Genomic DNA, 17,224 nt, shown 5'->3' on the forward strand with positions numbered 1-17,224 from the left:
GACTTCTACTAAAATATCTCTAATCGTGTGTAAAACAAGCTAGCAGTAGTGTCAGGTTGTAAAAAGTACTGTAAAACAGTACATACCCCTTTGTTCTGAAAAATGCTAAGAATTGGAAAGTGTTCTAGGATAGAAGAGTGCAGAGTGGCAGTTTTTGTTTAAAGTATATTTGCCTGGGTAAAGAAAGTAACATCTCTGCATAATACAATAGCTCTGGAAACCTTTTAACTTGAGTATCTAGTACGCATGAGAGGCAGCAGGATCCACAGGTATTGCACATTTTTGCAACTGTGATGTTAGTCTCCCTCAGAGGTGACAAAGGTTACAATATTTAAGCTAGAGGCAAGGAAAGAGACAGTTGTGCATTTAAAATTTTATTTTACAAATTGAATTCCCTTTTGACTTCTTTACCCTTTAAAAAAAAAACCAACACGTGCTTTTTCTGTAGTGATGGTACACGACAACGCCTGGGCATGTGTCGCAACACAGTCTGGACGCAAAGAAAGGGAAAAGCTAAGATGCCCGTTTCTCTAAGCAGCCCTGGTCTTGGGCACTCTCATTCCTAAAAGGAATTAGTATTTGTAAGGCAAAGGTATTTCTCCAGCTGGGACCATGGTAACCATGGCTGTGTTCCTTTCAAACATTTTCAGTCTTATTTTATCCAGTTACCAAATACTTTCCACCACCTTGGTGACTGCCTTAGCAATAAGACACAAAAGCAAAGTCTCTGCTTAAAAGCAGTACAACTGCCCCCTTTAGCAATTTAACTTGGCAATTTACAGAACCTGGAGGGCTTTTGGTGCTACAAAAATTAGTAATTGTTTCTCTCTGCTAAATTTTCACAACTATGTGATGTAATAGCTTATAGCCTATCACACCGTAGCCTCCACAGAGATTTCATTACCATATTTAGTATGTGACCATACCAAAAATCTTTTGCTATGACAAATTCAAACCCAAACCATCTTTTTTTTTTTTGACACTCCTTTGTATACAAAACTTGGTATCTGTCCCTCTTTGCATCTATAAAAAACAACTTTTTAAAGTTTCATTAAGAGAACATAAACTAAACTAAACAGTTTCTCTTCTGAGAAAGTGATAGCCTGGTTCACATTTTAACATGAAAAAATATTACTACAAACTATAACCTTTTTTGCAAGTTCAAGTCCTTATTCCAGCAAAGCAGGTCAATGGATTGTAAGCTGGTCCAATCTATCAAATGAGCGATAAACCAGTCCTTTTCTCTCAGGAAAACATTTGCTCAGAACTTCACATTTTCTTCAAGAAATTTCAGATGGCGTACCTTCGCACTGTAACTTGTGTACTTCTCTCCCATATGCTCCCGCAACTGCAGCTATTTAGAACACACAAAAAAAAAAAAATCACAAAATTTATTGACACTAAAAAAGCAGGAACTACCAAAATATTAACAAAAAACAACACCAAAGCACTCAACTGAAAGCAGCAAGTGAAGTTTGACTTCATAGATGGGAGGGATGAAAAATGGAAGAGACTTTATTGCCTGGAAGCAAATGAGTTCCAAATCCCACCCGCCAATTTAAAATATAAGTCAGATCTTCAGAGGTTATACTAACTCATGCAATGTTTTATTTGTAACCAAGTTTTGAATCAAATGTGCTGGAGGTATTTCTCACTCACCCTAATAGGAATAGACATTAAACTGTTTCTCACTTTGGACCTGAGGGGCACGAGGCAAGCAATGTGAAGGTAAAAACTTATGGGTCAAAAGAAATTATTGGGGAAACGCCACAGAGTAAAGTTATTCGCATCCCTTGCATCTTCCACAAACTCAGGGATCATGGTACAATTCTAAAGCTCCTATGCTTTCTGAAGAAAGTGTGGTTGAACATAGCCTACATTCAGAATCAAACTTTTTAAGATTGAAAATTACAATATACTTAGGCCCTTGCCTGCCAATGACTACATAAACACTTTCTGGAATCAAGGTTTGCACCACTATATCAGTATCTAAAACAAACAAAAGGGGTGTGGGGTGGTGGGGCAAAGACCCTGCTCATTCATCTAGGTTTACAAAATTAAACAACTTTATTACGAAAGACAGTCACCTCTCTTTTCACTTCATCGTCTTCCTCCATGATGCTGTACGCCTTCTCAAGAAGTTTCACTCCCAGTCCTTGCACCACATCAGATCTCAGGATTTCAACCATTCTCCTAATCTTCTCAGGAACTGATAACATATCTATGAAAAAAATATATCAGTGCAGTAATAATTTCTTTCAGTATAGTCAATTTTCATATTCCATGGAGAAGAATAATACGGCATGACTATAAGTATTACCACAGAACGCCAGCTGACCATTTGCATGAAACAACTGTTCCTGTGAACTGGCTAGCTACAATGATCAACAAACCGTGGGGAGTCGGAAGCACTCAGATGGTAACTTAAGACACCAGAGAGTACAAAGTCAACGCAGACACAGTTTGCACAATTAGATGCCTGTAACTTCATTTCAGGTGGTTCCTGTATACTATATCACAAATATCATTTGCATGAAGAGTACTATTCTCTAATATTACAACACTACCCAAATATTTTAATAATTCAATCACTTGTACTTACAGCAAATGTAAAAAAGTTTAATCACTGTAAAGCACTAATGGCATCATTTCTGCCATCTGCCTATTTGTCACAACAGCCTTTGAGCTGAAGCTGCCAAGGAGAGAGAGTCATTTTATAAGAGGAGGCCTCCATTAGAAACTTAACTGAGAACATGAGCTTGCTCTTTTAATCATGGAAATCAACATTATTTTCATAGAATGCATCACCTTCTGAAAATAAAATATCTGATCTAATTAAATAAGTTTCAGCTTAGAAATGCAGCAGCCCTGTCATCCCAAATGGTATTAAGTAAATAGCTGGGGGATCTCACTGAACAATACTTGAGAGTGAGAAAAACAGACAGAAAAAAAAGAACCACTGAAATTTGTACCTTCAACATTCTGTCATACCTGTTTAGAGACAAACTCTTTCAATGTATTTTACTTTAGCTATGCAGAATCAACTTCAGAGAAAAAAAGCGTTCTCCCATTGCTTTGCCTATCGCCAGAGTAGTTACAAGCAGAATCCTTAGCATTTAAGTGAATAAGCACAAGATCTGAGACTTACACAAAACTCCAGTGTTTAATGCTTTGTGTACAATTTCAGCTTTATCCGTCATTCACAAAGCTTTACAGCTATCGAATCGTTTGAATGCCTTAAAAATCTTATTTCAAAATACTCAACTCCAACTGTTCATTTTGGAAGCTTCTAAGTCACATGGTGAAAAATTAAGAATTACACAGATCAATCACACGTTCCTTTCATTGGCAAGTAAACCACAACTACAGCAGTTTTGGACACAAAATTATTTAGAAAGATGTTTACTTCTCTAAGCATTGTTGAGAAGAAATAAAAGTGCATTGTCTTCTGTTGCCCACTAGCAGGTTTTCTTTGGTTATTAGCAGTTGACAACCCCTCACTTAATGTAATAACAGAGCAACAAACCTGAAGTAATCTCTTCAAATTTTAATTCCTCTGATTCATCAGGTGATTTTCCATGCAAAATCAAAGTGTCTCGATATCTTCTATGAAGTTTAAACTCTGGGGCTGGAGTCGAGGTTACACAGTATTCAGAGTTCTCCTTAGAGTCCATTTTCAGTGTCCGTGTCATTAACTGCACCAAGTCATTCATTTCATTCATACTGCTTTTTCTAATAGAGGAGAAGTAAGATGCAATTCAGTCACCATTCATGATGCATCTTCCCCCTTTCAATATTTTAGTGAGTTTCAGTAAGTACTCCATGTTAAATTGTTTCTTGTGGTGCAGTTTTATCAATAGCAACATTATCAGCATTTGACCTAACAAAGGCTCAGAGCCCATTCTCTTAGCAACAATTCACAATCCTGTTGGCTACAGCTACCTGTCTAGCTGCACCTGTGGTAATGCAACAAATAATATTTGTTGAAAAGTTGCTTACGCTGACAAAATCAGAAATAAAATCAGCCTCATTCACATATTGGCACCTTTAAACTCATGCTTTTATCCTATCCTGACAGTCTATGTCCTTCAATGCTGGAAGACTGGTTTGCTGGGAAGCTGTAGGTGACAAGAAGCAGAGGTACACAATCACACGTCCCAGAAAGCCAAGCATGGAAAATTTATAGTCACAGAGGGGCAACTGTTAAATAGAGTTCGTTTTCTTTATGCATCACATACTTCTTCAGTCACTCACTATGTAGAGATAAAGCGTGAAAGCAATTCCTGCCATTTCTTTCCACTCTAAGTCAAGGTCCGATGTAGCAATGAAAACCCTTGCGCAGTATCAAACGAAATACTTACTTCTCCTTGGAATCACCATCAGACTTATCTGTAGAGCTTGTGGAAGAGCTTAACTCATCATCAGATGGGCAATGGGTTACTCCCTTTCTCTGGGGGAATAAATGACAAAAATTCTAATAGTCAAAAGTAACTTATCAATATGGCATGAATTACTGTTCTTACACAGAAAAAAACCCAACCTATTTCAACAACCATATATTTACAGATGGAGCTTGATAATGTTTGAAAGGTGTAACCTTTGTTTTTAAACACAAACTAATATACAGGACATACTTTATGGAATGCTTATTTAACTAGCATTGCATCTCAGTCGTGCAGTTTTAACCACTATAAATGCTTCACCAAGTGCCTCTATCAAAACCACTTAAATCACGTATGTTTATAATATAGCTCTCTAAGAACAGGCGAAGTCATTACCCTTAGCCCATATACTGGTCTTTAATACACATTTTAAAATAATATTTAAATACATTTTTATCAGGTCAGTAAGCTCCCAGCATTCCCTAAACCATATAGAGACTTTAGCTACTCGTGCCTGTCCAGCCTGGTGTTCAGTGCACAGCACAATATGCACAAACATCACTGGCATATGCACATACAATTAGTGTGTACTAACCTTACGGAATCTCAGTTTGCGAATGCAGGTGAAATTTTTGCATTTAGATACCAGTTATAAGCATACACACGAAGGTAAAACTTGCAAAACAACTTCCATGCAAGTACTGGGCTGAGGAAAATAGAGCCTACACTTTGAAAGACTACAACTTCTTCACAGCTACTCTTCTGCATTTATTGCTATTAATAACGTTCCCCTGATGTTGCAGAAGACTTTGTCCAATAGTTTTTTTTAAGATCTTAAAAAAAACTTTCTAAATAGACAAGGAAGACAATGTTAACAGAAACTATTAACTTTTTATCTAGCAACTATTCTTTTTTGCCAGCACATAAATGTATGCACTTAACATGACTGAAGATTTTAAAAAAAAAAAAATAGAAACGTTCATACACCACTACCAAAGCAAAATTACGTGTACCAGGCTAAAGGTAGTGTGTTGTTAATGGAAATTCAAAGCAGGCTCTTCATCTATAACTAAAACATAGTTCAGGATAAAGTTTTTCCCGTACAAAATAAAACAAACACTGCAATTTAGAGAGCCCATAACAATCAGTAAGAGATGCTTAGTCTTCATCTCCAACAAGTGGAGTGAAAATGCACAGCGAGCCTGGAATTTTAAACTGATCCAGTAAAACAAAAAGGTGGATTAGACATCTGTACTCTACCCCTGGGACTTACAGAGTAATCTATAAAGAACTCTGCACTCTTATTGACCGAGAGTTTCTTCCACACATAGAGGGTTTTTTTTAAATATTATTTTCTTCCCAAATTGTGCCTGCATTTAAATATTTCAAAAGCAGATGACCCCAGTTTACCTGAGAAATACTGGGATCTGATGAGGACTGAGCAACTTTAACATGATTTTCCATATGTGATTTTGCTTCAACTACTGCACTATTTGACGTTCGTCTTGCTGGAATCACTGGAAGGATGACATTTTTACAATATTTACAACTTAGCTGCATGTATTTTGAATTAGTTTCATGCTCATGCAAGAAAAAGTCTATCACCTTGCAGAAGACAGGCAGGTAGGTATTCTGCTAAGAGAAAACACTGAAGCTCCTATCTGAAAGGTGTATATTCTGCGCTTCGCCTACATTTCAAAGACAAGTTGTCACCACTAAACACAATTGAACATAACTGAGTAAGAAGCAGAAAAATACAGACATGTTAACAGAAATTTTTATTTAACACATAACTAGACCCTTAGTGCATCTTTCTGAAGATGTTAGTGACAAACAGACAGCAAGTTATAATTTCTTCACAAAGAAGTTACCGGCCTACTTACATATAGCATGTTCACATGCAAACATAAAAATTACCAGAAGGGAACATCTCCTCCTGAGACTGTTTCAGCCTCCTTCGCTCTCTTGCTGACAAGGGCCGCTCCTTCAAAAGAAGTTAATTTGATATTAATTCGCAATAGTCACACTGACTTTTGTTATCTAATCACCTATAAAGTGAAAAAACTTTTTCAACTGTCATGGAAGAGAGAGCTATTAGAGTAGACTTTCTGATCGTCTAACAAATGCTTAGTTATTTACTGCAAAACAGCCTTGGTCAATGAGACTAATACACACTCTAAAAGGAGCTTCTGACATCCCTGGTTCAGCAAGGCAACTTCTCGTCCCGCACTGACCAGGTGCTTGAGAGGACACACACCGGGAACAAACTGCTCAGAAGGAACAAGAGGCAAAAATAAGCTGACACAGCATTCAGCACTAACCTTTGAAATGACAGCTTGGCTGGTTTTGGTGCTATTTACAGATTCAGAGACTTCAGCAGCGTGGTGCTCTGCACACCTCTGTGTTGTCTTTGCGTTCACATCAGAAGGAAAAGGTAAAGGCCGCGGAGCAGCTGCTCTGAACTTGAAAGAGAAGGGAGCAAGAATTTACACTTTTTTTATTAAAAGTTAAAGGACTTTGCAATCTAGAAGACTTTCTTGTGTGGTAAGGCTGGATGCCAGAGGTTTTGGATCCTACTGTAACCTCCTTACATCTCCCAGCTTCACCCCTCCCTCTCCACACCTCATCTTGTCTACACTTTCCTTCTCTCCATGGCTGTATCCTGTCCCCCTCCTCCCAGACTATTTTTCAGCCAATGTTTTCACAACAACTGTCCCCACCCTCAAATATCACAAGAAACATAGGGTATCATACTGAAAACCTATCTCCACCTTCTCTGTCCTTGTATAGCCGGTGCCTGTCCCCAAAGAAATCTCTCTGCTCAGTGCGGAAGCATTGACAGGGGCCCTATATTATGTGCATGCCTAGAGTTCGCACTCAGGGCAGCCGTTACACAGGCCTGTCCTAAAATACTAGCAATCTACTACTCGCTGCAAGTGGCCTTATCCACAACAGTCAGGAAAAGTACTGCTATATATTTTATAGTCACAGTGAGAAGCCCTGATAGAAATCGCTAGAAAAGACTGCAGCACAGCAAAGGCAAAGCCCCCAGTTCACTGTTTCCCTGTGCCCACCTGGCACACCCACCTCACACCTGTGAGGGTTACTGAGATTTTCAAAGATTTACACCGACTGCTTCTAAAGGACACCTTGACTGTTCTGCATTTTGTTACCAACGAACTTATACAGATACACATGAAACAAGAACAGCATAAGCCCTCCACCCTCTTTTTTAAAAAACAGATCCCATTTTTGAAGAGCAAAAAGGTGCAGGAGCCTTAAAGGAAAGAGGAGAATTATTTGAGTATCCGTACCTTCTCTGAACAGGCTTCAGCTATCTCTCTCTTCTTCTGCCGTCGCTGCCGTGAGAGAGAGGGTTCACTGACAGAACTATGAGGCTGCAAGTGGGAGGTAATTTTTTCCTGAGCGTCACCCGAAGCTCCAAGACAGACTTCGTCCTAAAAAAAAGTATTTTTAAAGAAGGCAGACATGCCATTTCCAGATTTACACATATACAGTTTTTTAAAAAAAATCAACACAGGCCACTTTCCTATTTGTATGGCACCCACCTTAACGTATCAGTTACAAACCAATAAACTCTTACCTGATAGTTAGAAAAAATACCTGCTGTACCAGCGTTTTTAATCTACTAAACCTTCAAAGAAGGACACTTACTTGAACTACAACAGGAACAAATGGTGCTAGTAGCTTTTCAGTAGAATCCAAGCTCTACAATAGATAATGATTTCTCATTAGAAAAGTGTGTACAAAGATCTCATTGTAGACCAAAACGCAATGAAAAGATGATCATCACCTAGTAGCTCCCCATCCAAATCTGGACCAACTCGATATTAGCCAGGCCTATTTAGAACATAGAACAAAGAAGTTACAAAACTATTCTTGCCATCTCTCTTCTCAGCTGGAAAAGAAAGCTGTTCCCTGTAAAAACAGAATTCCATCATCTAGATGCAAGCCTAAAACTACTTCACTGTGTTGCCTTTGCAAATCTGAAGCCAAGGCTCCCAACTACTTGAACATCTCAATAATTACATCAGTAGCATCCTACTTAAACAGAAAAGCGTGTGCAGCAGCTCTCTAAATTTTAAGAGCTGGTCACTAGTAAAATCTATCTCAAAGTCTATTTCAAGTAAGCATAAATGCATTACCAGGTCAGTTTGCTTTTGGTCTTTTGATTCAGGCTGCAGGAGTTTCAAAGTATCACCATGTTCTTCTATAGCATCCACAGAAGACTGCTTGGACTCAATATTTTCAACTTTAAAAGCTTGCTTTGATCTTTGCTGTAGTCCATCTTCCTTAATTGGTGGGCTACTGGATGTTATTTTAGAATTCCCTGGAACATTTAAATACTTTGCTTGATTGTTCTCTGGAATATGCTCACTGCCACACTTCTCACTTCCGTACTTCATTTTTTCAGATGGTAAGATATCAATATTCACTTCACTAACTGTAGCTAAGGAGTCTCCCAGGTTGTTCAAATCATTATTGCTTGGTTCTCTTTCCAACTCAACAGCTGGTTTCTCTGAGGGACAAAACTTGGTGGCCTTATATTTGATAATGGCGTCTTCTTCATTCTAGAGTTAAAAGGAAGACCAAAAAATTAATTACCTTTTGGGTATTATGCACATATGAAAGAATCCTCTGAGCACCAAAGGAAAATGTCATGGTTCCAGCTGGGATGGAGTTAACTTTCTTGCTAGCAGCTGGTATAGTGCTATGTTTTGGATTTCGGATGAGAAATAGTGTTGATAGCACACTGGTGGTTTTTGGTTGTTGCTAAGCAATCAAGGCCTTTTCTGCTCCTCATATCACCCTGGCAAGAGCAGACTAGGACGGCACAAGACGTTGGGAGGAGACACAGCTGGGACAGCTGACCCCAACTGATCCAAGGGCGATTTCACACCACGTGACGTCATGCTCGCTATATAAAGCTAGGGGAAGAAGGAAGAGAGGGGACATTCGGAGTGATGACATTTATCTTCCCAAGTAACCATTACGTGTGATGGAGCCCTGCTTTCCTGGAGATGGCTGAACACTCGCGTACCCACAGGAAGCAGAGAATGAATTCCTTGTTTCACTTTGCTTGCATGTGCGGTTTTCACTCTACCTATTAAACTATCTTCATTCTCAACCCAAGACATTTTTCTCACTTTTACTCTTTCGATTCTCTCCCACATCACAACTGAGGGGAGTGAGTGAGCAGCTGTGTGGATCTAGCTGCAGGTGGGGTTAAACCAGGACAGAAAATCATTAACATACCAGAGTACATAAACCGCAACATAATTACGATCAACTACAGATAGAGAGCCTCAAAAAAGCTGCAACCCTCATTTTTAAACAGATACAGGCTGCATTTGCAAATGAAATCTTTGAGGCATTGGATTATACACATGCAGCACACCTACTCTTCACCAGGATCGTGAAAGAAAAGTTGTACTCCCTTGGCTCTTCCATAAGGGAGGAGCCAACAAGTACCAACAGTTTGTAAGATGTACTACACCATACACATTCAGTATTTCAGCACTGAAAGCTTAAACCCACAATAACAGACTCATTACAGAAAACAAAAAACATGCACAAGATTAACCATTACAAAAGATTTGTAATCCACTGCAAAGAATTCCAACAATAAACAATTTTTGGTTATACCTATAATATTTTTTTTTCCAGTCAAAACCATATATTTAAAAATGATTACCGCTTAGTTTTTATCTCATAGTTAAGACATTTCAATTAGTTTTACTGATCCACAGCTGTTGATTTACTTCCACTCTTGCCTAAACACAATTCCCTCCTTAATATGAATTTTACACACTGCTAGGAATCAGATCTATGTTCTCACGAATGCTCAAGGCACTTCTTATAAAACTGAGTTTTTTCTCTAGAAAAAGCAAGTGGGGTTTGGTTTGGTTTTTTAAAGAAAAAAAATACACATATCTCACAATTTTGTATTTCCTGGCTTGCTCAAAGGAGTGGTTTTGGTGTGTAACATGAGATTCATTCTTTACTGAGACCACAGAACAAGGATCTTTAGGTTTAGAATTCACTGTTTTCTTATGACTTCTGGCTGCTTTCCTGTAAAGAAAATAAAAGTTGCTCATTCCATTACCATCAACAAGACCTATTTCTTTAGGTTATACTAATTTAAAAAAATCCACTCCACTAAAAAGCTTACATACAGACAGTATAAGACACTGGGCTTTTTCAATAGACTATGCACAACATACTCATTTTCACCTCTATAAAAGGAGCTTCAAAACAGCATTCAGACTCTGCCAGGAATGCACACTTATTCTGTATAGCACCAAGATCAGTCCTGCCTGGAAGCAGTAAAAAAATTGACTAGACCTAACAAAGAAAAATAATTATATCAGTGAATATCAAAAGGAACCTGGTATTACAACTCTCAGCTGATAAAGGGCCTAAAAAAAACATGTGGAAAGATGTGCATTTCTTATCACTTCCTTGAAAATACTGGTGCTTCTTTTTTTCTTTTTTTTTTGTTAACCCTCTGAATAAGCCATGCAATCCTAACCATTGCACAGTTTTATTCTGCATTTGCAGAAAAAACTAGTTTCCATTCTAATTCCCACATATTTCGCAAAGAATCTACAGAAACTCTTACGTTCATACACTTTGTAACTGCACATAACAGAACTAATTTTATCCTGCTACAAAAAATAGGAAAAGTCGTAGAACAAAGACCACAGTAACATGAATATTTTGCACAGAATCGTTCAAATGAAAATATCTTACGCCTTTGTGGCTTCCAAAAACACAGAAATTTGGTGCTTGATATACGGCTGTCGTAGTATGCTTTTCACGCTCGGTCTTTCCTCAGGTTTTTTACTGAGCATAGTTCGTATTATTTCTACCAACTGTGGGCTGTAATCCTTTGGCATGGGTGGCAACTATAGAAGACAAGGGAAGTCTGACATTATTTAACATATTTATTAATAGGGGCTACTGCTAGATTATTTAGGTAGGACAGTTATATTCAGCTACATACTCTGCGTTGTTCACACACCGAAAGTTACCCAAGTGTTTAACATCAAACAGAATATAGAAATTCTAAGTGTTTTGTCTAAGAACTGTTCATAACTCTTTATTAATATTAAAGTCCTGTGAACAGACAAAAATTGATATAAAATAAAGCCATGTTAGCTTCATTATATGCCAAAGCAAGACAGATACTTAAATAAGTTAGTGTTACCTAATAGGAAAATGGCATCACACCGATAGTGATTTAATTCTTTGCGCAATGTTTAAGCCAGAAGCAAATTAAGAAAGTAAGTCTTCTCAGAACTTTGAATTAATCAATATACTAGTTTCATAAAAGGATAACAAGAAACTCTAGCAATATCTACACGTTATTAACTCCCTGGGTCAGATATTACATCATATACTGCCACGGAAAGCCAGACTTTCAACGTGTATGATGAGGCATGTAACATGCAAAGTATTTTTAACTCCATGCAATATTTCTGATTGGAAAAGCTAATCTCAAATTCTAGACAGAAAATCCAAGCACAGATAAAAAAATTTTAGAAGTTTTTACCTTTCCTTCAATAATTCGATAAACCAGAGAGTTCATGTCTTTAGCATTAAAAGCATGTTTCAGTGTAGCCATTTCATAAACACAGCAGCCTAATGCCCAAACATCAGACTGAAAAAAGGGAAAAAAAAAAGTTTTGGGAAATTTTTATTAACTGTAGAAATTTTATCACCTGTCACTTAGTCACCTGCTTTCAGAGGCCTTTAATGACAGTAAATTAATTAAGACCAAACTCTATTGCCAACTTTTGGCTTCGGTCTCACTCTTTTGATTTTGATCAACTGAATTATTTCCTTCCAAATATCACCAGATTTTTCTGAAAAGAAGTGTAAAAATTTGCTGTTCATAGGGGCTTTCGCTTGTGTTCTTTTTAAGTACAACATTGGTTCTAACTGGCAAATGAAAATCTTTTGATTTTTCATTGGAGGAACAGTTTCCCCTCAGCTCTTGCTCATTGCAGATACTCGCGTTTATGGTACGTGTGGTTTGCAGCAAGAGCTGAACAGGTATACAGAGCGTGTTTGGTTTATTTTGTTTTATTTCAAATTCACAGCAACACTCTGCTTATTTCTCTACTTAAAGTTTTGTTTTGTTTTTTTTTTTTAATGCTGCTGTCATGTCTAATACAGACTTTTGAGTATAAAGCTTCCGGTCTGTTAGATAATAAATTTAGAAGATGCAGCTATCTAACAGACTGATATTTTTGTTTACATTGGCATGCTGTGCTAGGTACAGGCAGCCCGCCGACCACCTTGGCTGTGATACCTTATCACACGCTCTGATTTCCCACCTCCTGCAGCAAACACAGTTCCAGAAACAAAGGTCCCCGCAAATCTCTCCCCTATTTTTTTGTTCAGTCTTTGGGGACATCAAAGAGAGTCGGAAGCAATAAGAAATTAAAAACAATAGATAAGATTGTAAAGTTCTCAGACAAACAAAGTAAGTTATCTAATGAAGTAGAAACATTTCCATTAACATACTCTACCTTGTAGTTGTAGGGTTTGTTAGAAAAGAGTTCAGGGCTCATGTAGTATGGTGTGCCTATGAGAGTGCTGGCCATGTCATACTGGTTTTCCAACACTCTGGCTATTCCCAGGTCACCCACTTTGATTATATTTGTTCGTGTCAGAAAAACATTTTGAGTTTTAAGATCTCTGTGCAGAATGTGCTTTTCATGTAAATACTGGGGGGGGAAAAAAACAAACCATATAGAGTTAAGTAACTCCTAATTCTACGCTGAAAAGTAAAAAATCACATTACACAAGTCAAAGAGGGAATATTACAAACACAGAAAAGACACATATATCACTACCTAAGTTGGGAGTGCCCCTGCTGAAGGCAGTACTAGTGAATTAACATTGAGAATGACCGATATAGACACGAACCCAAAACTGGGCACTGCTTTAGCAAAATCTCCCTGTGTGGCTCTAATAAGCCAGCAGAAAAGAGGAAATGAAAATATAAAGTTAAGACTCAGACTTTAACTCACTTTCTGCTGCCTCCATTTCTTGACAATCATTTCTTAGTCTTAAACATAAAATTTCAGTGGAAAATACAACGTGGGCTTTGTGTAAACAGGGAATAAAATTAGTCTTATAATAAACAAGAACAGGGCAGTACTGTAGACTTGGGTATGTCTGATCACAATTGGCAACTTTAGGATAGAATTTTCTGTCCAACTTCTTAGTGTTAACATTTACATCTGTACTATAACAATTGTCTTTAAAGTTTGATACCCTCCAATTACTAAATTTCCACAGTGAGATAAGATTTAATAGGAATTATGAATTAGTAGTCTAAATTTACCATTAAAAAACACCAGCAAAACCACAGAACACAAAATGCTTCTGAAATAATCTGCTCTTTTTTTTTTTTTTAAAAAAAAAGCAAAAAATGTACATTTTGCAAATTTAATCTAAACTTTCAAACCACAGAAGCATTTCAGACTAGAATTGCAAACATTCTGGAGTTACCACTGCCTACTGTGATACAGAGGTGTAGACATAAAATATGATAGCCATTTCTTACCTAGAATAGTTAATTTGACTACAATGACCTGTGAACATTCTTAATGTACTAATAACCGTTCTATTTAGATGTTAACTGGAATCCAAAGTCTGCAGCCTAACTGTGGAATTTTTAAATGCAGAAAGAGCCAAATGAAATTTATATCTGAAGGCAACAAACTTATACTTTATTTTACCTGCAGTGCCATGGCAATCTGGACAAACCACTCCACCACCTGATTCTCAGGCAAAAGTTTGCCCTTCTGCTCCTTAAGTTTGTGATACAGATCTCCTCCCTCGCAGAAGCCCATAACAATATATAACAGGCCATCTTCCCCCTGCCAGGACTCTCTGTAGGTGACTATGTTCGGGTGTTTCAACTGGGATAACAACTGTGCCTCCTGTTCTGCCGCTCTCCTCTCTCGGTTGGAAGCATTTTTAAGGTTTAACTTTTTGATGACGTACTGTAAAAGAAATCGCAAGGTGTATCATGAGACATGAAAGTAATCATACAGAAGCCCGAGGGAATTCCCCAAACCTAAAGGAAATACAGTATTTGAAATCACGCATTATTTTGTATGGAGACTGCGGTTTGTCTAGCAGCTATACATCATTTCTACCATTATGCCATAAAAATGGAATAGGTGTGGTTATTCTAGTCATCTACCTGAATGGTAAGATTTACTCTTCCTGATGTAAATTCTGTTGTAATCACTTTTAAGGCATCAGCTTTCCACAGAGCAATCATGCCATGGTATACACCTGACCCCTCTCTTACCTGAAAGCTTTTAAATTGAAACATCTTAAAAAAATTTTACTTACTCAATTTCAGTGTCCTTGGCAACTATTTAGGGTGTCTACTTCCCAGGCTGGCCCTATTAATTTAGTCCAGCACATTTAATTAGTGTTGAGGAATACTGCTCCCCATATACCAAGGGAACCAATTATGCAGAAATCAACAGTACCTCGTGATTTTGTGTTTCAGAAGTCTGCTGGATATTAGACAAGCTCCTCAATTCTTACAACCTGTGACGCATGACAGCTCCCAAGAGGAATATTACAAAACTAATTGTGTACAGGATCATCTAAGTTTAAAACAAAATAGAAATTCTGTAACTACTATGTTCTACGTGACAAGCCAACTGCAAACGTATCTTCGGGCGTGGAAACCAAAAGCTTTTAGCTTTATATCGGCACCTCTCTTTAGACAATATACTACAAAAATGCAAAAAGCACACATATGGTCTAACTTTAAACCTGGCATTGGTTATATTTGGTTTAATGAGCATGTTATCCTGACAAGATTCTCAGAAGTCTATTGCGATGCTTTTCTGCCTTATTTGATAACAACTTGTGTACAAACTGGATTTGATGTTTTTTGGTTTAGGCATTTGGAGTCACTTGACTTTCTCCACAAAAAAACCCCAGCATTCAGTTCACAGTAAATACGCTTAAATAAAATGTAAGTTCTTTCGCAGAACATGTAGCACTATGCCAAAGCCAAAAAAAAAATAATCCCAATCATCCTGCTACAGAAGAAAGTTTATAAAAGTTGACAAAAGATAAGACACAGTAAAATGCATCAAATATTTAAGATAAAATAACAACAACAAGAAAGCAAGGCTCTTGCCAATGTTAATGATCAGCCTCACGACGAAGAGGTGAAATCCCAGGACGTGTATACGGTTGAAAGTCACCTCAATGCACTGTTTACTTTCAGGACCACGAGGTTAGCAGCTCTTTGGGGGACATTGGACTATGCACCGTGGTGACTGGCCTGGAGGGAACAAGTGCTGCCATCTCTGCTATCCAGTCCATAGGTTGTAGGGATTCACCTTTGGATTCCAGCCTCTTCCCTGCCTTCATCCGGAAAGGACGCACCTCCTGATTACTGCTGGACACAAACACTCCTCCCATCATGTCCGGTCAAATCCTGGGAATAAGGCTCACAACCAAGGTTCCTGCTGCACTGCTCTGTGGATGCTCTCCATCCCCATTCCTTTATCCTCTTGCATTTTCTATCAAACACTTTTGCTTTGGCCAGGCAAGGCAGATTATTTCAAATTCCCAATCACAAGGCAAACGCCTTGCACTTCAACTCTGACATAACCAAAGCTTTGCCAGGTTCTGCCGCAGTTGATACAGCAACCACAAAGCCCATCCTCCTCCCATAGAGCTGATGCCAGTGAAAGCCAACACCAGAAGCTGTTTTTTCCACCCTTGCTATCATTTTTATCTCCACCACACGTGCATGTCTTAAAGAGACTATACTAACAATAACAGGCCAAGAGGAACCTTTTCTACTTCCCGCTAAAAAGAGCGGGCTGTATTTTCCTGTCACCCAAAGGACTACCAAAGCTAGGTTTTCCTTCCCAAAACAAGGCATTATACATTTTAAAAAAAAAAAGACAAGAAACATTTTTACTTAAATGAAAAAAAAAAAGTGAGAATTTTGGTTTTATTTGTGGTTTTTTTGAGATTAAAAAGGGAAAAAAGCCACACCTTTATTAAAAGTCTTCACAGTCAAGGGAGGAAAGCAGGAACACCTCGACGGGCAAGCCCAGCTCACATGGCTGCAGCCACACCTCAACACCGTGTCACGGCCACAGCCACACCCCGGCACCAGGCCACAGCCCTGCTGGTGCCCGGGGCTGTCGCCAGGGCCACGTGCCAAGGCCGGGCCACAGGCCGCACCCCCCAGCCAGCCCACGGCCCCAGCGGCACCCCCAGACCAGGCCACGGCCGTTCCCCTCGCTACCTGCTTGCTGTCCTGCCGGTGCCGCACCAGGCTCACCTCCCCGTAGCTTCCCTTCCCCACGGCTCGGAGGAAGCAGTAGGCGGCCAGGGGCATCCTCCCGCAGCCCAGGCCCGTTTAGTGCCCGGCGGCCGGGGCCCGCCCGCCCGGCAGCGCGGCCGCCGCTGCCATAGAGATCGCAGCGGCGCCCTACTGCCATAGAGAGGACGCCGCAGCGGCGCGCAGGGCGGACCGCCGCACGTCTCTATGGTGCCGGCCATTCGCGGCCCTGCGGCGGCCATTTTGGAAGCGGGTGAGGCGGCCATGTTAAGAGTGGGCAGGGAGCCTGAGGAAGGTGTGAGGCAGGCAGTAACCAGTCGTGGTGAGGGGGTTTCCCTCTTGTTAAACAAAGCCGCCTCCTCAAGAACAGTGTCTTACGAGGTCCTGGGCGTGCTGCTCCGTGTGCTGAGCCCTGGGGAAGGGTGGCGACAGCGACGTGGTGACAGCCCTGCGGAGAGCACCATAACGA

General features: G+C 39.3%; 1 protein-coding gene across 2 annotated transcripts; it reads right to left on the minus strand.

Moving 5' to 3' along the window:
- Nucleotides 1-358: 358 nt before the first annotated feature.
- NEK4 (NIMA related kinase 4) lies at nt 359-16,954 on the minus strand. 2 transcript variants are annotated; one of them, XM_074602578.1, is made up of 16 exons: nt 16,720-16,954; nt 14,159-14,425; nt 12,941-13,138; nt 11,959-12,066; nt 11,157-11,311; nt 10,343-10,475; nt 8,549-8,974; nt 8,058-8,111; nt 7,697-7,840; nt 6,704-6,844; nt 6,300-6,366; nt 5,793-5,899; nt 4,362-4,450; nt 3,527-3,732; nt 2,088-2,221; nt 359-1,354 (listed from the first exon to the last, which is right to left on the minus strand). In XM_074602578.1, exons 1-16 carry the CDS (start codon nt 16,810-16,812, stop codon nt 1,262-1,264), a joined length of 2,415 nt encoding a protein of 804 aa, XP_074458679.1. In that variant the 5' UTR covers nt 16,813-16,954; the 3' UTR covers nt 359-1,261. The 2 variants fall into 2 exon arrangements, with proteins under 2 accessions (XP_074458679.1, XP_074458680.1); XM_074602579.1 differs by having other exon boundaries at nt 16,756-16,937.
- Nucleotides 16,955-17,224: the final 270 nt, after the last annotated feature.

This window comes from Larus michahellis, chromosome 10, assembly GCF_964199755.1.
Source record: "Larus michahellis chromosome 10, bLarMic1.1, whole genome shotgun sequence".
In the NCBI taxonomy this organism is placed as follows: Eukaryota; Metazoa; Chordata; class Aves; order Charadriiformes; family Laridae; genus Larus; species Larus michahellis.

Bases quoted from the DNA above. Each gene is read 5' to 3' on its own strand.
- NEK4 (XM_074602578.1), bottom strand. From the start codon at position 16,812: ATGCCCCTGGCCGCCTACTGCTTCCTCCGAGCCGTGGGGAAGGGAAGC. The intron at 12,067-12,940 runs GTAGAGTATGTT...CCCTTTTTTCAG, and splicing joins ACAAACCCTACAACTACAAG to TCTGATGTTTGGGCATTAGG. The intron at 2,222-3,526 runs GTTTGTTGCTCT...TTTTTTTCATAG, and splicing joins ATTTGAAGAGATTACTTCAG to ATATGTTATCAGTTCCTGAG.